The 27,045-nt window shown below is 42.6% G+C and overlaps 1 protein-coding gene across 3 annotated transcripts in view; it reads left to right on the top strand.

The window, feature by feature from the left end:
- The window catches only part of lrfn1 (leucine rich repeat and fibronectin type III domain containing 1), a 241,800-nt gene that overhangs the window by 212,017 nt on the left and 2,738 nt on the right, over nucleotides 1-27,045 (top strand). For all 3 annotated transcript variants that reach the window (XM_070543566.1, XM_015951179.3, XM_054742561.2), the window contains one exon: nucleotides 20,224-21,622. In XM_070543566.1, coding sequence (XP_070399667.1) covers nucleotides 20,247-21,622 — 1,376 coding nt within the window. In that variant the 5' untranslated portion in view covers nucleotides 20,224-20,246. The remainder of the gene's footprint in view (nucleotides 1-20,223; nucleotides 21,623-27,045) is intronic.

Here is a 27,045-nt window from a genome sequence, read left to right on the forward strand (position 1 = left end):
TTAAACTAAAATTACTTAAATTTACAGACCTGGTCAAATTACAAACAGCACAAGTACTCTATAAAGTACAAAATAAAATATTTCCGGATTGTATTCAGAAGCTATTCCAGGTCAAAGAAACTCAGTATGAACTAAGGGGGGAAGGACAATTAGTCAGAGAGAAAGTAAGAACAAATGTTAGAAGTCAGAGTTGCACAACAGTAGGAGTCAAATTATGGAATAACTTGGACACTGGAATCAGGGCATGTAAAACTGTTAAATCATTTTAAAAAATGTACGTCAAGAAGATGATGTCATACTGCCATAATGACCGTATGTGAGCTAGTGTATCTGATAGATGTGAACGAAAATGTAATGTTCTTGCACAAGTTATAGTATTTAAATCTCTGTTTTGATCATTATCGTACATTGACTTATTAAGATTACTGGTAGTTTTGTATAGTTCTGTCTTTAGTTCTGGGTATCTTTCCTCTTGTTGAATTATGGTTGTTGTTTCTCAATATATTTCAATTATTATTTTCATAATTATTATTTTTATCTCACTCTCATTTTTATTATTACATTACTTTTATCTTATTATTGTCATTTCTTTTTTTCTTTTTTTTTTGAGAAGTAATGTGATTGAGTAAATAGGGTAGGCATAAAAAGCTAGGCTTCAGCCTACACCTTTTTGGTTACTATAATTGAGATTCTGTATTACTGTGTTCTTTCTTTTCCTTTTAAATGACCAAAACAAATAAGTAAATAAATAAAAATTGTTGTTTTACACATTTACCCCATCACTTGTTGCCAGTGATGAAAGGGAGTCTGATGTGCTCGTTATTTTTGCTAAAGTTTGCAATCCCCAGGGCTTTTTGACCCTGATGGGCATCCATTGGTAAGGTCTTACTCCAACACAAAAACACTACTTGCTTGCAACAATTTAGGTATCTACTGCCCCCTATCACCAGGAAAAAAAACACGCTCTCACTTTAACCCATTCAGGGGATGAGGAGAACATCTTGACAAAAAAAAAGTGACCTTTTTACAGATAGTGGCATAAAGGAGGTATGGTGGTGGTCTCTGCACTGATGTGGGCTTCCATTTAACTCATGCATAACTAGCTTTTTATTGCAATGGAAGCCGCGCTCATTAAGTTTTTTTTAGCAAGCTGCTCCTAAAGGTGACTGTCCCCCACCATCCCCATGCATCCGCTGGTGATCTAACGGAGAGAAACTCCTGGACCGCTGCATTACTCCCGTTTATCATCTCAGCTGATTCGGTTTACAAAAGCTAAACTTACGGCCCGTGTCTAATTTCATTTTCAATATGGTTGCCGGTCGTAGCTTAGCAGTAACCCCCATGATCATGACACCTCCCTCTGTTGCGCCAAGGCACAATCGTTATTTATAATACAGACAGTTACCGCAAAATCACTACCAAGCATCGCCATGCCGGCATGGCGGGTTTATAAGACAAACCATTACGGGAATGTTTTGCTGATTTACTGGCACGGTGTGTCTTGTAAAAAGGGCTTGTGTGTAAAAAGCAGCATTCATTGACCAGAAGGAAAACTGTGTTTTACAGTGCTCTATTGGAGACCATAATATGCTGTGAATTATGGTGTTGTGGCAGGATTTCCATATAATTATTTTGCTTTGGGAGCAATTAAAGGTAGTTGCTTTGTTATTTCCCTTTCATTTAGTTTCACCAGCAACTCTTACAAAATGCCAGTTGTTTGGTAATGTCTGCCAATACAATTTCCTATTTACCCACAAGTCCTGCCCAGTGACGGCTGTATCAGAGTATATACCCTAATGGCCACGAAACCTGAATGAACCAGAGATGTTTTGTAAAGAAGGATGAATCCAGACTCTCATTGGAAGCTATAGGAAGTAGGAAGAAACAATAATACATAATGGCTTAAATTAAATAAAACAGTCCACAAGTTCCATCCATCCATCCATTTTCTTGCGCTCATCCGGAGTCAGCTCGCGGGGGCAGTAGCCTAAGTCGAGAGGCCCAGACTTCCCTCTCCCCAGCCACTTGGGCCAGCTCTTCCGGGGGAATCCCAAGGTGTTCCCTGGCCAGGTGAGAGACATAGTCCCTCCAGCGTGTCCTGGGTCTCCCTTTAGGTTTTCTCCCAGTTGGACGTGCCTGGAAAACCCCACCATGGAGGTATCCAGGAGGCATCCTGACCAGCTGCCCGGGCCACCTCAACTTGCTCCTCTTGATCTGGAGGAGCAGCGAATCTACTCCGAGCCCCTCCCGGATGACTGAACTTCTCACCCTATCTCTAAGGGAGAGCCCAGCCACTCTGTGGCTGCTTGTATCCACAATCTCGTTCTTTCGGTCCCTACTCAAAGCTCGTGACCATAGATGAGGGTAGGAACGTGGATCGACCGGTAAATCGAGAGCTTCGCCTTCTGACTCAGCTCTCTTCACCACGACAGACCGGTACAAGGCCCGCATCACTGCAGATGCAGCACCTATCTGCCTATTGATCTTGCACTCCAGTTTTCCCTCACTCGTGACCAAGACCCCGAGATACTTAAACTCCTCCACTTGGGGCAGGACCTCATCCTTGACCTGGAGAAGGCATTCTACCCTTTACTGAATCAGTCCACAAGTTAAGCCAACAAAAACTAGTTTATTATAGCTAAACAAAAAATAAATAAAAAGAGACGTTGCGGCAGGAATCCTCCTGAAAAGAGAAACAGATAAAACTAAGAAACACCAGAACAGCTAAACAAATTACCAGCTGGAAAGCAAAATCACCCTCTCAACCAGGGGAAGAAGAATATAAGAGAAACGGCTAATTAAAGACCTTCTCTTAATGTCAGACTAAACAGAAAAATTACACCCTCCTCCACTAAGGAGTAAACCAAACCAAAACACCTTCATTCACTAACCAGTGGCCAAATCACCGGGCCCACTTCCACACGAAGAAGGGGTGAGATAGGAAAGGAATAGCCACCCCAAGCAGCATCTAGGTGTGTTTAAGGCCTAGTCCACACGTAGCCGGGTTTTTTTAAAACGAATATCTGCCCCTCCAAAAACTTGCATCCACACCACCTCGTTTTAAAAAAAAACTCTGTTCACACGTACCCGGATAAATACGTTGTTAAGGACATGCCAGACCTGTAGGCGGCAGTACTTCCCCCGTTCTTAGCCTCGTCCTTCATCTGTGGTCTTCCGCAAGGAGCAGTAATTCCGCTTGCAAAAACAAACAAGCAAGAAGCGCTTGGACAATTGATAAAGCGAGCGCAGCTCTGAGGGCATCCATGCTGTCGGCTAGTGTAAACACAGGTCGCACACGTGATGTCAGCATGTTTTTGTCGCGGAAAGTGACGTTGCGGACCTTAAAACTCCGGTTTAGTCTGTCCACACACAGACACCCAAAACGGAGAAAACGCAGATCTTCACTTTGGCCGGAGTTTTTAAAAAGATCCGTTTTCGTGTGAAAAAAACTCCGTTTTCGTGTGGATGACAGGCCAAAACGTAGAAAAATATCTACGTTTTGGCAGATCCCCGGCTACGTGTGGACAGGGCCCAAGGTCAGACCAAACACTCCATCAGCCAGCACACCATCAGCACCTCTCCAGTCTGAGATGAAAGACCGACAAACTGGGTAGGGCTCCCTGAACTCTGGTTCAGGCTAATTAACCAAGTGAGTGCAGCTGCCTGCTCTGCTTGGCAGAACTGAAGAGAAAGAAGAAGAAGAAAAAAAAGCACGTGCAGAGTTGCAACAGGAAAATGATGAAGATTAACAAGGCTGCCCAAACTTCTGCATGCTGTAACTTTGTTGTGTAATATTTTCTGCCACATTTTACTTTATAGTTTTCAGAGGAAAGCTCTTAAAATGACATTTTCCGTGTTTTCCTGCTGTGAAACATTTGATTTATGTGACAGTCAGCATTAGCAGGAGGTGCCTATATATAATTATTTAAAGTTGATAGGACTCTTCAAACTAGAACGTGCCCTAATTAGGTTTCAAATAAAGAAAATCACAGATGTTTGTCTGATGTTTGCGCAGAAGTGGGTGAGAAAGCAGATTCCCCTTCCAACAAGCCGTTTGGACTGACACCCGAGCTGCAGATTTCACAACATTCAAAGACAAATGACGATCCCTCCAGCTGCATGTCGACTCTAATCGGTAACACTGGATGCTCTGTGTTTGCAAGTTAAAAGAAGCGAAGAGTAGTAAATAAAGACAGAAACTTTCACTTTGCATCAGAATTTCCCCTGTGCTCTTCTGGCATCCTAAACTTTTCATTTTTTAATCGTTTTAAGATTGCAGTTTAACGTTTTGAGAATATTCACGCTTTGGTGATTTAACAGATTCCTGTTGTGACCGTGTGAAGCATGTTCTTAAAGAAGTTTATCTTTTGTTCACACACACACACACACACACACACACACGCACACACACACACACACGCACGCACGCACGCACACACACACACACACACGTGTCCCCCAGCACTAGTTTGAGTGAGGAAAACCCGGCAGAAGATGGCACGTGGTGCTAATTTATTCCTCTCTTTGTTCTCTCCTCTTGACAACTCACTTTGTTGTTGCTGCTGTTGTGTGGTGTATTGGTCTGTGTGTGCATGGACGTGCCATTATTATCCTGCATGTAATCTCCTGAGTATATGTGGGTAGTTTGTGGTCTAATGTGTTTATGCTCGCGTAAAAATGTGCGATACAGAAGAAAATATGCTTGTTCGGAATGATGTTAGGTGTTACCAGAGTCGGAGATCAGCTTATTAGGCTATCTTCAATCTGTTGTTTTGAAAAATAAAACATTTAGTGTTTTGTTTGTACTTTTTTATTCCATTACTTGTGTTGTTTTGAATCTGTGGTTAGATTTGATTTACCTTCATGGTACATTAGCAAAGCTCTCTCCTAAATAGTCAATTTGATTAATTAAGTGGTGATTCAACTCAAGAAAAACTGTTTGAGATGCAAAAACTGACCTACAGAAAATCACCCATTTAATTTCAGAACACCAAAATGTTTTTGAAGCCCTGTTGTGAATAAATTAGGAGCAACAGTTTGGCAGGTGTTACCTATTGTGACTTTATTATGCTTAAAGCTGCAATCCAGAGTTTTCCCCTTTCAGGATTTATTCATGATTTTTTTTAGAAATCTGTAAAGGTGATAGTTGTATCGTTTACTGTGATATGTCGGCAATATGTCGTTTTTTTTTTTTTTTTTTTGCTAAGCCCGTCCCCGTCCCATAGAGCCCAATGCAATTTGAACTGAGCATTGATCAGCATTAACCAATAGCGTTAGACATCCGCTTACGTACAAATGTCAATCACAGAGCGCGTGCGAGTGTTTGTGGGCGGTCCTAGACAGATGCAGAGTTGGAGATCTAGTTCATGGACAAGTAAGTCTTCAAAATATACATATATGAGTAAACATGACTTGAGGATAATAATTGCAAAGCAATGTTTTAGCTCTGTTTCTCGGCTGGAGGTGATCGTTCAAGAACGAGAGGTGTTGTTTTCACCCGTGAATATGAAAGAATTAATTGGGTTGCAATACATTTGTCAGACACTAGAAGGCGCAGTTAGATAAAAACTACTCCTGATAGTACCTTTCAATTATAATAGTTCTAAGGTCTAAACATGTTTATGAAGTTCAATGCAGAAATTCCCTCTCACAGAATGTAGTTTCAGCAGTTTTAATCTTGACTGTTTCAGTACCTTCCAGAATGAGCCATTTCAGGGCTCTGCCACACTTACCCCACTCAGGCTGCTATAAGCTGAGAAGCTCCGATATCTGGGAGGGGCTACGAGCAGAGCTGCTGCTCCTCCAACAGCTCTGTCTTGCACGTAAGAGATGGTTCTTTTCTAATTTTCCCGTTTGTGACGTCACAGACCAGGATTTTTTGATATGACAAATTTTAGGCATGTAATTCCTAAAACCAAACACCAACAGAAAACAGCAGCAAAGGATAGGTGATTATTAAACGAGGTTCTTTTTGCTTCGGACATGAAGGTGTTTCTAATTACTGTCACATTAAGGGCCTGGAGGAGGTTTGGACCCAAAATGCAGACACCCAGAACGACATGAGGCAGGAGTGGATGTAAATGAAAACATTCCTTTATTAGGAAGAACAAAAAATTCCAAAAGGGCAGGAAGCCAAAAACCAATGGCCTGAAACCCTGGAGAACGAAAGCTCACTTGAAGAGCACAAAACCTAGAGACGAGGAACAAAACAACGCTGACACCATACAATGGACCGACAAAACAGTGAGACACAGACAGGGTTTTATACTCTGGGGAAGATGAGAGGGAGATGAACTGCAGGTGTGTGGGGAGAGAGAGACCAGGTGAACTCAATTACTAATGAGGGAGGAAACAACATGACCTAAGAATAAAACCTAAAGACAAGAAGAGCAGGAAACATAACTAATATTCTAAGGGGGGAGCTGAAACTAAAGGAAAACACTACAGAAAGAAAACTACAGGGGCGTGACTAAAGGGGGCCATGGGAGCACAGGACCTGGGAGGGGGATACTTGAGGAGGGAAACCTAGAGGGCAGAATATCTAGGGAAAAATTAAGAACACCAGGAGACACATGAGGAAGACGCAGACAAGGGCACATGAGGGCGCTAGGAGACACAAAAGGAGAACCTAGAGAGGGATGGAGAACACAAGGAGACAAATGAGGGAAGACGCAGACATAGATCTGACAATTACCTTTTACATGGTTCGACCGTCATCTGCGGTCTTCTTCAGAAGTGTCACAGGTGTTTGTTTGACGCGTCTTTATCAGCTGTTCTTCTGGTGGGCGCGACCAACCCGGATCTGTCAGATCCGCCAGGTCGGTCACGCCCACCTCTGCTGGCTGGTCTTTGGAGAAGGGAATCCCAGGTGGGCGTGACCGACCTGGCGGATCTGACAGATCCGGGTTGGTTGCGCCCACCAGAAGAACAGCTGATAAAGACGCGTCACACAAACACCTGTGACACTTCTGAAAAAGACCGCAGACGACGGTCGAAACATGCAAAAGGTAATTAGAAACACCTTCATGTCCGAAGCAAAAAGAACCTCGTTTAATATTTAAAAAGAGAACATAATGGACATTGTAAAGGTAAGGATAGGTGAGTTTTGCATACATCTAATTAAAATTAGATAAAAAGAGAATCCCATCGTTTCCCTCATTCCTCCTCTTCCTGATGCTGCACAACGTTTTCGCTTCTTCCACCATAAGGACAAAGTCCATCTAGGACTAAATCAGTGAACATAGATCTCTCTGCAGGCTTGACATAACTGTCTTTATGGGTGACCCCACGAGGAAAGTTGACCATTGAGCAGGATTGATGGTTTATCCCATAAGGTCCACGTAGCGGGGTGAGGTGGTGCTCTCTCCTCACCCCGCCACGTGGACCCAAGGGATAAACCATCAATCCTGCTCAATGGTCACCTTTCCTCGCGGGGTCACACCCATTAGGACAGCGGGAGGGTTAAACACTCCTCTCTGTGCTGACTAGCTGTCGGACTCTATGACGATGTGTTTATAGGAAATAACCACAAAACTAGCTCTGGAATAGGTGCAATCTCTTGGTAATGTGGCAGTGTGAGCGTCACAGTGTCCCGATCGATCATGCGCCCTGGCTACTTGGCCAAGGGGATGTCCCTTTGGCTGACTGGTAAGCGCGCATGACTCTCACCCGGGAGTCTGGGGATCGAATCCCGCCAGGGTCCTTGATTCTCCACCTTGCCACAGTAACTCTGGGTCTTAATGAACACGTGTGACCTGCTGACAACAGTTTTATCATAGCTGTTTCTTTGAGAGAAAATATTTTCAACATTTTGGAATCTTGTTCTCCTGACTTTTTATAATAACATTCACCTTTTTTTTTCCATCATGGGCCTTCTAACACGTTATCCCCTCTAATACTGTTGTCTTGTTTATCGGCTGCCACAAGGATCTGAATTTCCCCAGTGGGACGAATAAAGGAATAGTCTGTTTTACTCTAATCTATTCTATTCCACCTTTCAGTTTTCTGCTGTATTTACTCAAATTTGAAATATTTCTTTTCCATTTTGAAGGATTCCCTTTGCTGCCTCTGCAGAAGCTGCTGTCTATCCGATATTTAATCAAATGATATTGGCCTTTCTTAATTGCCCATCCCTTAACCGGGTATCAATACACAGATATATGCATGTGCAGAAAAACATACCAACACTAAACCAGTCAAGCAGTGTAATGACAGTTATTAATGCACCAAAGAGAAACCTGAAAGATGCTTCTGACCTCCTGAGACTTAATTATTTTCCCTATGCAGCTGTCATCGCCATCATGAACAAAGCACCTTGTTTTCTCTCACTCCCTCCAGCATTTAAATGAAGTCATTTTATCCAAGCTTGTTGATTTTCCACCCACAGAAACGCACCTCTAATACAGATGAGTCATCAGTCATTACTGTCCATATGGAAGAGATGCTTAGCTTTCATCCTCTATGTACTGGATTTTATTTGCCAGATCTGATGTAGAGTTATTATAGAGGAAACAGGTGCATAAAACATGAATACAAATGCTATAGATCTGTATGCTGATATAATGGTGCATCATGGGAATTTAAAAGCAAAGGTCCAAGAACACCATGTTGGTTTATCTTTAAGGTGTTATTATAAAGTTTTCATTTTCTACCTGACTTGCCTTTTCTTTAGTTGAGGCTTTCTGTTTCTTTGATTTCGTTTTTGGCACAATTTATAGAAAAAGGGGGAAAATGCTGTTTTGCACTTAAATGTTTGACTTTCAGGTGGATCTGTTGCTTAATTTTATCCCCTTTTTGTGGGTATTTTCTGGGTTTCTATCCGTCACACAAAACATGAACCTTTATCAAGAAACAGTTGTTGTGGAACATGAATTTAGAGAGTTTCGCTGCTCCGTATGCTTTTGGGCATTTGCCATAACGACTTCAGGTGATGGTGATGTCAAAGGCTGTAAACAATGTTGTACTTCACAAATACCTTTAACCTATAATGTTGATCTGAGACCAAATCTAAATGAAAATGTAACCTGTGATCATTGTTACACTCTGTGTACCCACACTTGTTTTATTTAAAAAGCATGTCACCCCCAAATCAACTTTATTTTTTTGCTGATGAACTGTAGAAATGAGTGTCTAATCATGCTGTAGACATGTGTAGTCAATAATTTGGCACTTTGGTGGATCTTAGTTAAAATGTTCAGCCTAAAACTGTCAGTGTTGTGCCGTCGTCAGGTAAAAACTGCACTGCATTAGGTTAAAATCTGCAATTGCTACTGGCTAAGAGGTACACTATGACATTAGCTGGTACATTATGATGTCACAATGTTGTTGTGAGCCTGTGTGTGTGAGTATTTGTTAGCGGCTCCGCCCTCTCGGTCTGCCAGGCAACAACATTTCTTGCATGTTTCAAACAGGAAGTGGGAGTGGAGTAAGACTCTGGTAGGGGGTGACTTGCTCATTAAAGGCCGGGGTCACTGAGTGACTGATCAGTTTAAAAAACAATAAGTAAAAAAATATTTTCTCAGAGTTTAAAGCAAACACAGTGATGAAACACTCACCCCTCCCCTCAGGTATCTTCCCTGAGACGCTCCTGCCAGAACCGGAATCCAGTGTTGCAAGAGGAAACGAGACAGTCCTAAACACCAGTCATTGTTTTCTACGCTTTAACATGCAACAGAGACCGTCTCTGCTGGTGCAAGCTAACCGTTAGCATTAGCAACTCAACAGCATGGCAGAACTCCTTCAGGCTTGTGTTATTTGTGGAGATACAACTTTATTGTTGCAAATCAAACTGAGTCCATGGTCGAGTTGTGTTAGCCAATCAGAGGCAAGATGTCCAAATATCAGGAAATAAGTCTCCAAATCCTGCCGTGTTGTCCCATTCTCTGCTGTAGCAGACTTGTCCGAGCTGATCCAGGCACTTCTGGCCTTTTTTTTTACCCAGCGCACGACTTAAAAGACATTCATTCCTACTAGAGATCGCTGGAAAATGCATATTGTTGTAGTACTTAAATGGTCCTGTGTTTTAGTTGTTGTTGCTGCATTTCCTTTATTTGTTTTAAGGGGATTTTTCCTCATTTAGAAGTTTTATCTTTTGGTGAAGTTAGAAATACTCAGTACTTTACTGGTTGTAGATAAGTTCCATGCCATTACCTGTGAAACCTCCATAGCTTTTGGATACATGCTGCCGTCTTCAGTTCTGTTAGATGTAAAGTCTTCTCTCCATGAAGAAATCAGGAAATCTTCTACAACCTAGACGTTAGTAACTGTGCTCTATTTTTACATAGAAACAAACCTAAGAATGGCTAAAACAACCCTTTAAATAGTTTATGTTTATGTTTATGTATTTAGCAGACGCTTTTGTCCAAAGTGACTTACAAATGATAATCGGCATGTTGCCCTTGAGGCTAACAACAACAATAACAACAACAAGACAGTTTACCGTCAAAGTGCCCAGGACTGCAAGTGAGAATTAGCCTGTGTGGCTAAATCTGGCAAATATACAAGCACCCATTGTCGTCATTGTGCATTGGCCTAAATTTAAAAATTGAATTAACAAAACATTAACACAATTCATTTAATTATTATACGTCTTTGGGAAATTTAAGAATGCTCAACTCTTCCTCTACAGCGAGCAGCGTAAATCATCCTGTAATGATTTAAATTACATGTATTTAATAAGCCATAAGGCATAGGATTCCATAGGAAATATGAAATCAACCTTATGGATCTGTGAGGTTATTTTAAACCAGAAGATTGGAACTTTTTATTGCAGGGATTAGATAACAGCTTCGTATTCACTCAGAGACGACAGAAGAGAGCAGGGGCGGCGTTAGGCCCGGCTACTTGGGCTGAAGCCCCGGATCTTTCATGATAAGCCCCGGATCTAAATCGCGGAAGTAACATGCAGTACCAAAGTCACACAGAGAGGGCGCAGCTGGCAGTAGTTTGTAAAGTCCCATTTAGTCGTCACACACACAGGTGTGTGGTGAAATTTATTCTCCGATTTTGACCCATCCCCTGAGTTGCAGACACGCCGCGCTCGAACTATTTGGTGGTTTAATCCCCCAATCCAACCCCAATCCAATGCTGAGTGTCAAGCGCGGAGGCATTGGGTCCCATTTTTCTCAAAATCTTTGGTATGACCCGACCAGGAGTCGAACCCCTGATCTCCCGATCTCAGGGCAGACACTCTACCACTAGGCTACTTAGTCAGTATACAGTTTACCTGAGACTGAAGAGAAGCCCTTCAGCAGCTGGCTTCTGCAGTCTCTGAAACGCATGAGTGAAGATGGATATAAGGACGTTTTTTTAGACCAAAAGTACAACGACAGAACCCCAGCTCTGATGAGACTGGTGTTGACTCAGGTTTGTGAGTCTTATTTGAAAATATTTGTTGTGCTGCTGGTTTGCCTAAAGTTAGCTTACTATCAGGTAAAGTTGTTGGAGAAAGAAAGGGAATATTTACTATCATCTCACACTAAACACTAACAGGAACAATACTCTGCCCTGAATATGCTGAATATGTAGCTTCAGATTAAACATTATGTGGTACAAGACAAATATATATGATGTTGACTAGTGCGTGTCACGTGTGTGCGCGCATGCGTGTGTGTGCGCGCGCGCGCGCGTGTGTGTGCGCGCGTGTGTGTTAAGCCCCGGATCTTCTTCAGTCCTAAATCCGCCCCTGGAAGAGAGAGAGTCAAGTTTAAAAGTTTAAAAATTTATTACTAAACAAATTAAACTAGACTAACTTTAAACACTAAATGTATGGTGTAACTAAAGTGAATGAGACGGAGAATGGTGTAGTGTGGAATGTTGCTCAGAACAAAGCAAATCCGAAGAAACAATTAGTTCTGATGGGAATTGAAGGTGATGTCTTTGTGCTAAGCTTTGATTAGGAGATTCATAAACACATTCAATGCCATTTCGCCGGCCTACATACCCTTAGCGGAAGTCCCCGTTAGATCAGGAATGTCGAGGTCTAGCTTGACCTTCTCTGGAACCGAAGCCGGTAGGAAAAGCAGCGGTTGCCGACCAGACCAGTCTGTGAGATACTTCCGGGTCACGACGATTTTGTTGGCGTCTAGCGAGACCCAAACCTGGGTCTTGATGGTTCAGCTTTTATTCTGAAAGGAACCGTTGCAGCAGTTGGAACAGCAACAGATTTTATCCAGCTCGTCGTTGGTTCTTTCGGCTGAAGAGGAAAGTTACGGATTGGCCACACCGACAACTTCTTTGAACTGGCGTTAAAGATGACGTGGGCATAGTTTTCTACTTCAAATGTTTTGGTTTATGGTCGAATGAAAAGATGACAGATTTACCAAACACCACCAAAACCACGCCTCCGTCAGGTCTGGCAGATTCTGATTGGATCAGTAAAAGCAATGTGTCATGTCTTTTAACGCTACGTGAGATCAGTCCTAGTGGAAACATTTAAAGTCATATTACTCATTATATTCAATAGGATTATAATACAGTAATTAATATTTTGATTTCACAGATTGGTCACATCTTATTTATTGACTAACACTTTGCTTGATTAGCTTTATTAAAAATAGAATTCTTTGATTAATTAAAAGGAGAGAGTCCATTTTTCATTCTTCTGTTGAGCTGAAAAGAAGCATTTTATAAGCAAATGCATGAGACCTTGAGGCCATATCTCATGCAGACTAGTCCTGTGTCAGAGGAGAGGGGGAAACAGTCATTTCATTCCGTTATAATCCTAACTGGAAACACAACAAACTGGTGCGGTGTGTGCTTGCCCCAGGACAGGAAGCCCCAGCAGCGAGTAATTAAAACTGCCCTGAATGTTACCACAAGGTCACATTTCTGCACAGAACCCAAAGGATGCTAGGAGACAAAAACTCCTGCAGCCACAGTCTGAACACGCTGCTGCAGTTTGATCAGTGATACAGAAGCATCTGCTGCTGTAACACAAGACGATATTTCCTTTAAGCTGCCAGGTCACAATAAAATTCAGCTGCCTCTTCACATTTATGCTGCAGCATCTGGTTAAATAACAACATGTGTGCTGTATTTTCTTTTATTATCTATATATGATTATTTAACACTAATTCAGTTTCTCGGTGATGAGATGGAAATTAATAATTAAAAAATGCAAAAAGGTGCATTTATGCATGACTGGCCACAAAAAAGCAAACTTAAAACTCCAGTTCACCTCGTGTGCTCCCACTGTTGTCGAGAAACCGGTTCAGTGACCGGCACTGATATTAAGCAATAAAGAAAATGTGAAGTGGAGCTGCCCTTTTCATTTAATTTATCTGACCATTCATACATCTATTCACGTCCCCTGTTACCTTCTTTGCACCCATTAAGATTGAAGCCTCACTTCTCGAGCAGCTCATCTTCATCTTAATGCAATTCAAAGACCTACATTCTGCACTAGAGTTGCCGTGGCAACAAAGTCCCCCCACACCCACCCGCCCATCCTCACCGAGATGCTGAAAGATCAATAGAGAATCCTTGACGGCGTGGCAGGAAGTGCTCTGGCACAGATGGTCCTCCGAGAAACCGCAAGCTTTGTGTCCTAGTTGGCATCTGAATACTAACACAATGTAACTAGTTCCCATAAAGGTTTCTGGCACACACAAAGTAAGAGACTTCACCGTCATCACCTCAGTTGTAGTGTTGGTTTGTAAGGGTCTCAGAAAAGGTTTGAGGGTTAACTCAGGCGCGCAGATAGGGTGGGGGACGGGGGGGATCTGTCCCCCACAGATTCAGATCAACCCCGATCCGTCCCCCGCACTAAGGCCGGAAAGAAAACAAAATCGGAGGTTTAGCGCTTGAAGTTCCTTTTTCCAATTACATTGAATGCAGCATGACGTAAACAAACACCAACTCCCGAGGCGCCAAAGTGGTTGCTGCTAGGATGCAGGATGAAGCGAAAAAGGCAAGCAACGATTACTGCGTATTTAAAAAAGACCAACAGTGTAAGTAGGCGGGACCGATCTGCCTGTTTGTGCATGTTGGGTCAGTGTTGGGACTTACCCGTTAAAAGCGCCTCATTGCTGACTTTAACAAGTCTCATCTACAAATATGATCCCTCATGAAGTTACTACTTTACACCAGAAGGTAGTGGAGATGTGGAACCTTCAGGCTGAGCAAAGTTTGGGAGTTTTTAGAGTTTGAAAATCGCCTCCCGCCGAGAGGCTCCCAGTCAGGGAGAGGAGGAGATGCGTGCAACATGAAGAGTGTAAATATTAGATAAAACGTATAATTGCCAGCAGGTCTGGTCTTTGTTGACTGATCACTTTGTCTGGTAATGACTGGCTCCGATTATGAAGCAGAATATTGACTCTGAAGAAATTCATTCATCCAGCCTGGACGATTGAGCTGCTGCAGCATCAGACAGCTGGTGCTGCACGAGAGGTGTGTGGAGTTTACAAGCTCCAAACGTTGGGTTTGATGTTGGTTTAACCTTCTTTGGGACGTGATGGATGTAGAAATGATGGTAAAAACACCGCTAACGTGACAGACGTAGCGACAATGTAAAAAAAAAAAGCTGTAAAGGGGCAGATGCCGATGCGTTAGATATGGAAGTCAAGTTTTCCCATGGACGTAATTTTCACTTTAGAAGTGGGGGGGACACGGGGGAGGGGGGGGGGGGGGTATCTTGGATGCTCTAATGGGAAACTGGCTTCAACACAAACGTTGTTTTCCACTTGGTCCTAGAGCTCAACCAGTGTCAATTTAATATAGCATAATATTGTTTTTGGTAAAAAGTACAGGGGTCAAAACTGGACTTTGTAAAAAAGTGGGGGGGACATGTCCCCCCTGTCCCCCCCCCCCCCCCCCCCCCAAAAATTACGTCCATGAGTGTGCCACATAATCGTAAAAAAAGTTAAATATAAAATTTAAAAAGAGATTTATATATAAATTCAAACTTTCCATATATAATGAACATTTCTAAATAACGTAAAATACGAAGGAACATCTGTTGGTCAGGCTGAAAAGTTTGGGAACTACTGCTCTAAGTGATAAGTGACTATTGTTTCTTATTATATTTTATGAGCAGTTTTTTAGGGTTTTTATGTTTTCTGTAAAGATTAGTATGCTGAAAATCATTTAATGTTTTGCATAAAGCATGAGGGTTTGGTTAGTAATTGATTGTAAGAATAACTAATGATTGATTTAAATAGTGGGGCGCCTCTGTCAGTGCGCCCCAGGGCAGCTGTGGCTACATCGTAGCTTATCACCACCAGTGTGTGAATGTGTGTGAATGGATGAATGATACACTGTAGTGTAAAGCACTTTGGAGTCCTTACTCTGAGAGGCGCTATACAAGTGTGGATCATTTATCATTTATAGTGTTGATCAGGCAGAGTTTTGTTGCCAGCGTTCCTCTGCACAATGGCTTCAAACACGAATATAAAAGTTAGTTTTTACGTAACCCATTGGATGAAATTATACAAACTGACTGAGCTCTAGTTAAGGCACTTACAATAGTGTGTGTGTGTGTGTGTGTGTGTGTGTGTGTGTGTGTGTGTGTGTGTGTGTGTGTGTGTGTGTGTGTGTGTGTGTGTGTGTGTGTGTGTGTGTGTGTGTGTGTGTGTGTGTTTGGGGGAGGGTACATTGGAACTTTGTCCCCCCCAGTTTGAAAATCCTATCTGCTGTGCTCAGCGTTGGGCGGGGGAGCCTGCTCATCAGCACCCCAGCAGAAAGGGTCAAACTCTGGTAACCGGTGATGGTTGTACCCAATGTGCAGCAGTACCGGGACCAGAGTCAATAGGGTGTGTATGGGGAGCATGAGTGGGTGTCCAGCGTGCATTTTTGTAAGTCTTGGGTTGTATGTGTACAGTATGTGTGAGCATGAGGGAGGGAGTGTGTGACTGTGTTTGTGTATGACTGTATATGTCAGGAGGGGCCTTTGACTCCTCCCCTCTCCTGGAACTTCTTTTGATGATATAGATCTTTGTCCCCCCTCCCCCTGCCACACTTGGCGTGGAGTGTGGTGCCTTGGTCTGTCTGAGTGTTCGTGGCTCCCGGGTCAGGGGGTTTAAGATTTTTGGCGTCTGCCTGATCAATCCCGGTGGCTGCCTGGTGGGATCTGGGTCCCTGGGCTCTGCTGGGTCCCCGGCAGGGGTGGTCGCCCCTGGGTCCCGGGTCGCTGGGTCCCGGGCTCGGCCGGCTAGGGGGTGGGAGGCTGCGGGCGGGCCTGTGGGCTTGCCGCTGATATCTCCCGGGACTCTGCTGGCTGCTGGTTTTGGCCCCCGGGGCGATCCTCTGTGCCTCTCAAGGGGGGCGGGGGCCTTTCTGGTTGCAGTCTCCTTGGGGTTCCTGTGTTCTGGGGCTGCGCCTGGATCTCTGGGACTTGGAGCTCCCCCCCTCTCCTGCGCATCTTTGGGGGCCAGATCTGTGGTCCCTCACACTCTCTATTGGACACTCCTGTAGAGAAACCTTACATAAACAAGCGCGTGTACACACACAGGTGCTCACATGGTGCTCTCAAAAGTATGGGCTTGGGCACGTTCAACACAGGTCTTAAGGCTATGGTGGGCACTTAATGAACTGTGGTTTATTATCGTGATTCTTCAGTTAAGCAATGTTGATTATATATTTCTTTATCAAGTTGACGCAGTGATAGCTTGATCTTGTTGTATTGTTGTTGTGTCCTTTTTTTTTGTTCTTTTGCTTTTTTTTTTCTTGTCTCTTTCTGCAGGTCTAGAAGCAGACTCTTGTTCATTATTGTTTATTTTTGTGGAACCCCCACCCCCTTCCCCCCTCTCTCCCCACCTTTTGTCTTTTCCTTTCTCTTTCACCTCTGACTCCGTATCTGGTCGGAATTACAAGCATTCAAAAACAACAACAATAAAGTTTTAAGTATCAGGCGTGACATTAAAAGCAGACGCTTTGATGCTCCACCTGAGAGTAAACCTGTACGGCTTGTTACCAGCATTCAGACATCAATTCTGTTTGCTTCACAGCCAGACAGGACACAGTAAAAAAATAAATAAAGAAATAAATAAAGAAAATCCTATCTGCACCTGGGTTAACTTATACAAGAATGTTAAAATCTGCTACCACAGTTTCACAAATAAAATTTATTTCACATAAAAAAAATATTACTTTTGCATGTTGAATTCCACTGGTCCATTCTTAGAGTTACAAGGTGACGCGAAAGTCCAAATGCAGCGAGCAAACATCTGGGTGCAGCTTTGTCTCTAAATGCAGTTTAATGGTGAAGAGAAGCTTAGGCTAAAGTAGGTGCTGCGTCGCTGGAATTGAGTAAAATTGGTCAACAGTCTTTGATAAACTCTCCCACTGGGTTGAACTTGTGCTTCAAGCTGTTCCACTGCCCTCAGATAGTGATATCATAGGGAGCCAGATTTTAATGAGAGCTCTGATTGGACAGCAGTATTTCATGACTAACGAGGTGCACTGTTGTCTGCCAGTTATATGCCAACCAGACTGCAGTGTGTGTGTGTGTGTGTGTGTGTGTGTGTGTGTGTGTGTGTGTGTGTGTGTGTGTGTGTGTGTGTGTGTGATAAATAGAAGTAATAGAGTTTACAATGTCGGCTGACGAATGCTCCATGAGTACGTATAAAGCGATTTAAATGCAGCTTCAACATTAAGTCACTGTTAATTCACATGAATCAGGTGAATCTGAGAGGAAGCAGAGTCCTTTTATTCTAACTTCTTAAGTGTTGCATGTAATATGTTGCATAAATCTCACAACAGGATATTTTTAAAGGTGTCCTAGAATAAAAAAAACAACATTCATTGTGTCTAATGCAGCATACCAAAAAGTCTGAGCCAATACCAGCTTCGGTGTACATTAGTAATGTTGTAATGGCCACGGAGAAATGGTTCTTTCAAAGAAAAACAGGTCAAAAGCTTAGATACACTCCTACATTTGCATGTCCCATGTTCAGTGTTTGCAGTAGAAATTGGTCGCTGTAATGCTAACAGCAAAACAATGCTTGCCCACGCTACTGCTAACGCCAGAAGGATGCGAAGCTTGCGAAGTTTTCATTCATTTCATCTCTTTGAACATCTTAGGTGTGTTCTTACTGTGTCGTATTTCTAATTCACATGAATCAGGTGAATCTGAGAATAAGCAGAATCCTTTTATTCTAACTTCTTACGTGTTGCAATCTCACAACAGGATATCATCTCCTTGTCTGGTTAGATAACGTAAATTTGGTGAGACGATCTTTAGTAGTTCGCTACGTCTTTTCGCAGAAAACCTTAAATTAACATTTGCTGCCTGTCTAAAATGTCCGCTTCAGAATTCACGGACATCATATTTTGAATCCATGGCACATACAGTACAGTATCAAGCGGGATCAGAAAATAACTTTTATCGGCCCATACACTCATTCATTTTGGGGGGGGGGGACCCATGGACTAAAAGTAGATGTGCGCAACTTATCCGTCTCTCCACCGAAAGTAAAAGCATCACAAAACGGCCACGAAAGGTACTACATGAATTTGCTGCCATTATAGTGTACAAGTTACTTCCCATCGTTAGCAAAGTTTTGGACGCATCTCAGAAGCGAAGGGATGCTATTGTTACATTTCCAGTTTGTTTTTTTACACGCTACGCTTCCAAAACATGCCAAACTCCACCGTTTGGGTCGGGCCAGACAGGAAGTCAAAAACGAAAGCAGTGTAGGACATCCAAAAACTTTCAACATTGAACTTACGTGCAGATAAACGTACGCCATTTCCTGTGTAGCCCCTGTAGCCGATGTAAACAGAACAGACAATTAACCACAGATCTTTTTGGAGATGTGCATCTGTCTTTCTCCTTATTTGTTATTGTGTGAACTTCTGAAATCCTGCATGGTGTTGCAATTCTCCCGTGGTTTTGTGACTTACCAGCGGCGTAGAATCTTTTGCTTCCTGTCGGGAGGGAGCTCGTGGTTAAAACGCCCCTTTCACGTCCGTTGGAAAGAAAGGGATATGCTCCCAATTGAAGGGCTTTATTATGGGGTCAGCCATTTATCAGGGCTCCAGGGCTATTTTGAGCCCCAACAAAGTTTCATATAGTTCATAAAGACTCACATGAGTTTCCTATCACAATTAGATGCAACATCAGCACCAACTTGTACATGAAGTAGTTTTAAAATTAAATGTGAAAAATTGGACAAAGCATCAGAAATACTAGAAAAACAGATGCTATTTGTGCTGAAAATGTGCAGCCAACTCGTACTGAGTCAACTATAATAATTACACAGAAAAACAGACATCGCTGTTGATTGACACTCTGCACATGGCAGAGAAGCAAAGAGTCATTCTGTGGGATTGGATGAAGTGGTGGGCTGCAGCAACCTTTGTGTCACTCAAAATCTGGATGAGAAGAACTAAGTTTTTATCTCTCCTTCATCGCCATCAACAGGCTCTCACATCAGCGGTGCAGCTTAAGACAGTAGCAGCTGAGACCGGAGTCAAAGTGGCTAAAACACCTGGCAATATGTCATCGGCGCATCTCTGTTTATGTTCCACCGGGGTCTCTTATGGTTATCACAGCCGAGGATCACTCTTTACTCCTGTCACCAGAGGCGTGTACTTTCCTAGGCTAAAATCAATACCTCTAAATGGGAATCAGAGAATAAGAACATCCTCAAAACCCGACAATCATCCAGGGACGCCTCCACAAACAGCCCTCTTTCCCTGTTTCCACCTTTGCTTTTTGTTGCTGTGATTTACATGACAGGTTTCTATCTAATTCTTATTTTTTAGACTTGTTTGCAGTTCCTCGCAGGAGCAAAGGCAGAATGTGAAAAGGTTATAAAACTCCTCCAGCTCTTTTTGACAAGTGCCCTTTGCTGGCTTTAATTCTTCGCCCTGATGTGAAATTCAGAGCGAGCAAAACAAAACAAGCTTTTGTGATATGATGCCACGGTTATCTAATACAGGAAAACTGCGCTGTGATCATTCAAGCTATTATATGATCCAGCGGTGATGCAGCTGGTAGCATGAAAAAAACAACGTTCTGTTATTTCCATTAAAAAGGCTGCAGAGACGCGGGCTTCTTGCAGCGATTGTGCAGCCTTTCATCATCCCAGGTGCCATTATTTCTCCAAAGCTCTATTTCATTTTGTGATTGATGGTTCCCTGGCAGCCTCAGCAATCTCGGTCAGACTCTACATGCTTGCAGCAGGCTCTCATACAGGCTATGATTCTATTTATTAATTCAAAGATCTCATTTATTTTCTTTCTTCTCACCATTTCGACTGTCTTTCTCTGTCTCAAACACAGGCCCGGGAAAAGAGTAATCGACAATGGACCGGCTGGTTCTGTGTGTGCTGCTCTGCACAGCTCTGGCAGAGGGCTACAGCTGCCCTGGCCGCTGCATCTGCCAGCATCTCTCCCCGACTCTGACGCTGCTCTGTGCAAAGACCGGTTTGTTATTTGTGCCCCCCACCATTGACCGCAAGACCGTGGAGCTGCGACTCACCGACAACTTCATCACCATCGTCCGCAGGAAAGACTTTGTCAACATGACCAGTTTGGTCCACCTCACTTTGTCTCGCAACACCATCAGCCAGATCATCCCCAACGCCTTTGTGGGCCTGCGCTCTCTACGGGCGCTCCACATGGACGGGAACCGCCTTAGCGTCATAAAAAGTGACCACTTTAAGGGGCTCGTCAACCTGCGGCACCTCATCCTCGGGAACAATCAGATCCACCAAGTGGCCGCCACTTCTTTTGATGAGTTTGTTACCACCATTGAGGACTTGGATCTCTCCAATAACAACCTGCGCAGCCTTCCCTGGGAAGCCATAGCCAAGATGTCCAACATCAACACGCTCACACTGGACCACAATCTAATCGACTACATCGAAGCAGGGACTTTTACGCTGCTCACTAAGCTAGTCCGCCTGGACATGACCTCTAACCGGCTGCAGAAGCTGCCGCCCGACAGCCTGTTCCAGCGAGCTCAGGTTCTGTCTGACGCCAAAGACTCCAGCTCGTCCACTCTGGCTGTGAGTTTCGGTGGGAATCCCCTTCACTGTAACTGTGAGCTGCTGTGGCTGCGCAGGCTGACGAGAGAAGATGATCTGGAGACCTGCGCCTCACCGGAACACCTCATGGATAAATACTTCTGGTCCATCCAAGAGGAGGAATTCATCTGCGAGCAACCCCTGATCACCAAACACATTGCCTCGAAGCCCTACGTGATGGAGGGCCAAGGCGTGACTCTCAAATGCAAAGCTGTGGGGGATCCAGACCCGGATATACACTGGCGGTCGCCAGATGGCAAGATGGTGCACAACAACTCCCGCACCGTCTTGTATGATAATGGCACGCTTGATATTCTCATCACCACGCTGAAGGACAGCGGGGCGTTTAACTGCGTGGCGTCCAACGCTGCAGGCATTGTCACAGCTGCTGTTGAGATCAACATGATCCCCTTACCCTTGTTTGTCAACAACACAGGCCACATGCGAGAGGACCCAGGCCTCTCGGACATCACCACGTCCTCCAAATCTGGCAACGACACAAAAGGCTACGACAAGCAGAACAGAAGAGTGGTGGTCACAGAACTGACCTCCTCCTCCGCTGTGATCCGCTGGCCATCTGAGCGCCACATCCCCGGGATTAGGATGTACCAGATTCAGTACAACAGCTCGGCTGATGACACGCTGGTGTACAGGTAAGTTGTGTTTGTGGAGGGCTGGATAGCGGGATACAGAAATGCTAATGTAGCAGATGCGTAGGGAAAGGCGAGACATCCAGCGTTAAAATCTCCTGAATAATTTAAAGGTCTGTTTCTGCAAATTGTCAGATGCTAAAAATGCTAAATGGTTTTGTGTAATCAAAACTAAAAGTAATCAGAGTAAAAAAGAAGAAGAAAATATCATTTCTATAACGCCTCTCAAGATAAAAATCACGAGGCGCTTCACAACAAAATTAAAAATATAAAAAAGAATTTTGAAAATGGTTAAATATATATTTAAAATGAGCAAAAAATAGAAAATTGGGATTAAAAATGTTAAGAAAGAGAGAGAGTGAACAGGAAAGAGGGAAATCAGTGGATCCTGAGGAAGGTGGAATAGGTGGGGTGAGCAGGATAAAGAGAGAGGGGGTGAAGAAGGTCATACAAAAGCCAGCTTGAACAAGTGAGTCTTCAGCTGCTTTTTAAAGGAGACCACTGAGTCCACTGATCTCAGGCTCAGGGGGAGAGAGGTCCAGAGTCTGGGGGCCACAGCAGCAAATGATCTGTCACCTTTGGTCTTTAGCCTGGTGCTGCACAACCAGTAGGCTTTGATCACTGGACCTCAGGGACCTGCTGGGGGTGTAGGGACTAAGAAGAACACCAATGTAAGATGGAGCTTGTCCATGTAAGGCCCTAAAGACCAGAACCAGGATCTTGAAATGAACCCTGAAGTTGACTGGCAGCCAGTGAAGCTGGAGGAGAAGCGGGGTGATGTGGGTGTGTTTGGAGGACTTGGTCAGAAGCCGAGCACAGGCGTTCTGAACCACCTGTAGACGGTTCAGGGAGGTTCTGCTCAGACACGTGAAAAGAGAGTTTCAGTAGTCTAAGCGTGAGGAGATGAAGGTGTGGATAACTGTCTCAAGTTCAGAGCGGGACAGAATGGTACTCAGCTTAGCAATGTTCCTGAGATGGAAGAAGGAAGAGCGAACAAGAGAACTGACATGAGAATCCAAGGTGAGAGCTGGGTCAAAGGTCACACCAAGATTCCTGACAGAGGGTTTGGTGTGGGAAACAAACTGACCAAGAGAGACTCTGACTTTGGGAAGCAGCTTGTCTGGGGCACAGATGAGGATCTCAGTCTTATCTTCATTCAGCTGTAGAAAGCTCCCAGCCATCCAGGTTTTGATAGAGTCTAAGCAGGTGTGGAACAGCTGCAGCTTAGACATCTCATGGGGCTTAAAGGAGATGTACAGTTGGATGTCATCTGCATAAAGATGGTTGGAGATTCCTTTGAAGGAGTTCAGGATGTGCTGAAGAGGAAGCAGATAGAAGCAGAAAGATCTCAGGTGGCATCAATATTAGGGCTGCAACTAACGATTATTTTCATAATCGATTAATCTGTCGATTATTTTTTCGATTAATCGATTAATCGGTTTGTTATTGTTTAGCTATTTAACCTATACAAGTGATGGATGCATTTCAGTTAAGAAAAAAAACATAAGAGAATTGTGCAGTTGACTGCAATCTATTTTATTGCACATGAACACAGTCAGCAGTATAAAATGAGCTAAACAGTGCAAAATATCAGTCCAGAATAATTTTTTAGCATTAGCTGGAAGCCTGCTCCTTCCACCATGGATAGTGGCCTCATGTCTTTTACCAGCATGTTTAGAATAGAGTTTGTAAGTGGTATGAATTGCTGGGGGGTGAGTGTCTTGTTCCCCATGTAGTTGTCCATCGTTGCTTGTTTTTTTTCTGCATAAGAAACACAAATAGACTGAAATAAGTACACATATAAAATAAAGCAGCACACACACTACAACACTAAATCAATATTATATTATTTGAATTAATTAACAATATACAGTGATCATTTATTTTGAGGGTTACGTTCTACAAAATAGCCCGCAACAGGAGATATTCAGAAAAGTCTAATTTTTTACTATTAAAAAGCTCTGAGTAAGAAGCTCATGAGGTTTTTACTTTGAGTCGGGAGCGTTTAAATTAGCTAGAGAAATGTGAAAAATGTTTATTTTGTGTAATACTGTTTAAGAAACATGATAAAAATGTGTTGTGAGGCGTTTTACAGCGTTAGATAGTAAAACAGCCTTTTAATAGTAAAAAAAATGACTTTTTCTGAATTTCTCCTGTATTTAAAAATTGAAAGCGTACAACTATGCCGCGTTATATTCACCTGGACACAGCTCGTCTGTATATTTTTCTCCGCGGAGTTGTCCTTTTTTGAATGAGGAACATAGTTATGGGTTTGCGCCGTTTTTCTCTTAACGAGAACATTCTTATAAACAGACGTGCTAAATTTGGCAAGCGCATGATACACAACACGGAGGAGATTCACGATTGCATTTAGTCAATCAGAAGTAGGACAACGCAGACTGACACGGCAAAAAAACATGTTTAACATCCACTATAACGAACTCAGCTAAAACACTAAGTCCAGCTTGTTTATTTTCTGTTACTTACCGGGCTGGCTCTTCCAAATGACGGCTCACTTGACCGCGGTGCTCTTCCTCTGCTGTATCAGCCCCCACATGCTTTCGTCTCAAATGTTCACTTAGGGACGTCGTGCTTCTGTGCCATGCTAGATGGTTTTTGCATATTTTGCAGGTCACCCGTCTTTTCAAGGCATCTAGAGTGAAGTGCTCCCATACTCGTGAGGTTTTTGTCCGGGGTTTCTCTTCAGTTTTGTCGCTTCTATTTTTCTTCTGTATTTCCTCTTGTTCCGCCATCTCTCACAGCAAGATGAGCGTCAGTAACGTGATACGTCATGAAAACCGAGGGCACTCATTGGCTCATTTCTTCTTCTACGGCTCCACTGGTAGATCAGTGGCTCATTACTGCCACACACTGGCGGCAAATTTAACAGCTTGTAACCGATGTCAGATTGTGGTAAAAATAGACTTTATGCGGTAAAATATGATTATTAAACAACTAATCGATGACTAAAAAAGTTGTTAACTATTTTAATAATCGATTATAATCGATTAAATCGATTAGTTGTTTCAGCTCTAATCAATATGCAACGCAGTGAGCTCAAGTTGCATCAAACACACCTAGGATACTCTCACTCTGAGTGGATGATTGTAAGCAGCTGAATGGATTGCAAGTCCAGTACCCTGAGGGACAGAACGGTCTCGTCAGCATCATTAGAATATAATACGACAACAACAACACGCGGTCCAACAATTTCACTGCGTGTAACAGTTTGTATCATTAAGAAGCGTCTGCAATAATTGGCTGCAACGCCGAGTAAAGAGAGTTTGTGTAATGTCGGGCTTTGTACTAGAGGTGGAGAGAGGATCCAGGCTTTTGTTAAAGGTAATTATCACATTACAAAAACACTCTTCTACAAATAAACATCAGGACAAGTCTAATTGATCTTACCAGGATTAATGAGGTTGAGGTCAACAAACGTGGTTCCCTTCATTTTTTTTCCTTTTCTTTTCTGTCTTTCTTAAGCACCCCAAACAGTTAGAAATGACTTTTTAAGTATTTTACTGTGCTAATCTGCCCACAGAATTCATAGAAGTAAAGGTTAACTTGGCGCGAAGGAGCAGACTCGTCCTAGATATGTGCACAGTGATGTGAAACAGCATTGCTCCCTCACAGAGCTCATGTGTTTTTCCCTTTCACACACCACCGTTACCCCCTCAAAAAATAAAACGATGGCCAAAGATATCTAGCAGCGGACACGGAGCAGCTCGAAGGACTTCTCATGGGAAAAAAGTCCAAAAATCCAAATGTTTACACGCCAGTGACTGAAGGCGCACAAAGCAAGTGTTTTATTTGTGGACGGAAGTTACGGTAAACGCGGGTTTGGAGGTGGCGGGAGAATGAAGGACAGATTTGTTTGTTTAAGCCTTAGAGACCCCTCAAGCATTTTATTTATTTATTTTATTCATGTTTTTTGAATAACTTTGGCTGTGCTGATGCAATTCTTTACATTTTTTGCACTGGTTTGTGGTTTTTTTTTTTGAGGGGGGGGGGGGGGGGTACCAAAAATAAATTCCATTTAAAACATTGCAGAGACAAAAAGAGGAACACTGAGGTCCCTCAGACATGTTTTGTGCCATTGACTCCCATTCAAGCATTTTTCAAACTAAGCTAAATATCACCATAAATATGTTTTATTTTACTCCAACTGTGTTCCTGCAGCCACCAGGGACTGAAGTTGCTGGTTTTACTTTTTTCTTTTAAATGGTATGACTTCTCTATAAATGGCAGGGCACTGCTTTAACTTGTACTTTAGTAATGTATGTTTTAAAGACGTTGTGGCCCAAAAATATTTTTATGCTCATTTGTGACTCTCTAGAGCCTCACAATTCACCCCCTCTGGACATAACACACACAAAAAAAGAAAATTATTTTAAAAACTAAAAAAAAAAAAAAAAAAAAAATTCTTTTTTAATTATAATGTTGACTCTTATTTATTTATTTTTACAAAACATGGCACTAATGGGGTTAAATCTCAAAAACACTCAAATATTTTACCATGTTTGTTGAAGACTCAACCTAAGGGAAGAATCTGTGTAAAAAATAGACTTTTGAAATATTATGTAATTTATATTATACCTTTTGCCAAAATGCATTTTTTGTGTGCGAAGGACCTAAGTGTGAGATTTGCTGAATATCTGACGCTACACAGAAAAACACAGAGTAAACAAAAATAATTGTATGCTCTTCTGTGACTCTCCGTCTAGAGCCCTCACAATTCACCCCCAAAAGAAGTCCTCTGGACGTAACACACAACAAAAATTATTTAGTTTTTAATATTTTTATAATTTTGATTTTTTTAACAAAACATGATGCTAAAGGGGTTAAATCTCAAAAACACTCAAATATTTTACCATGTTTGGTGAGGACTGAAGCTAAGGGAAGAATCTGTGTAAAAAATAGACTTTTGAAATATTATGTAATTTATATTATACCTTTTGCCAAAATGCATTTTTTTGTGTGCGAAGGACCTAAGTGTGAGATTTGCTGAATATCTGACGCTACACAGAAAAACACAGAGTAAACAAAAATAATTGTATGCTCTTCTGTGACTCTCCGTCTAGAGCCCTCACAATTCACCCCCAAAAGAAGTCCTCTGGGCGTAACACACAACAAAAATTATTTAGTTTTTAATATTTTTATAATTTTGATTTTTTTAACAAAACATGATGCTAAAGGGGTTAAATCTCAAAAACACTCAAATATTTTACCATGTTTGGTGAGGACTCAACCTAAGGGAAGAATCTGTGTAAAAAATAGACTTTTGAAATATTATGTAATTTATATTATACCTTTTGCCAAAATGCATTTTTTTGTGTGCGAAGGACCTAAGTGTGAGATTTGCTGAATATCTGACGCTACACAGAAAAACACAGAGTAAACAAAAATAATTGTATGCTCTTCTGTGA

This window comes from Nothobranchius furzeri, chromosome 13 (assembly GCF_043380555.1).
Source record: "Nothobranchius furzeri strain GRZ-AD chromosome 13, NfurGRZ-RIMD1, whole genome shotgun sequence".
NCBI lineage: Eukaryota > Metazoa > Chordata > Actinopteri > Cyprinodontiformes > Nothobranchiidae > Nothobranchius > Nothobranchius furzeri.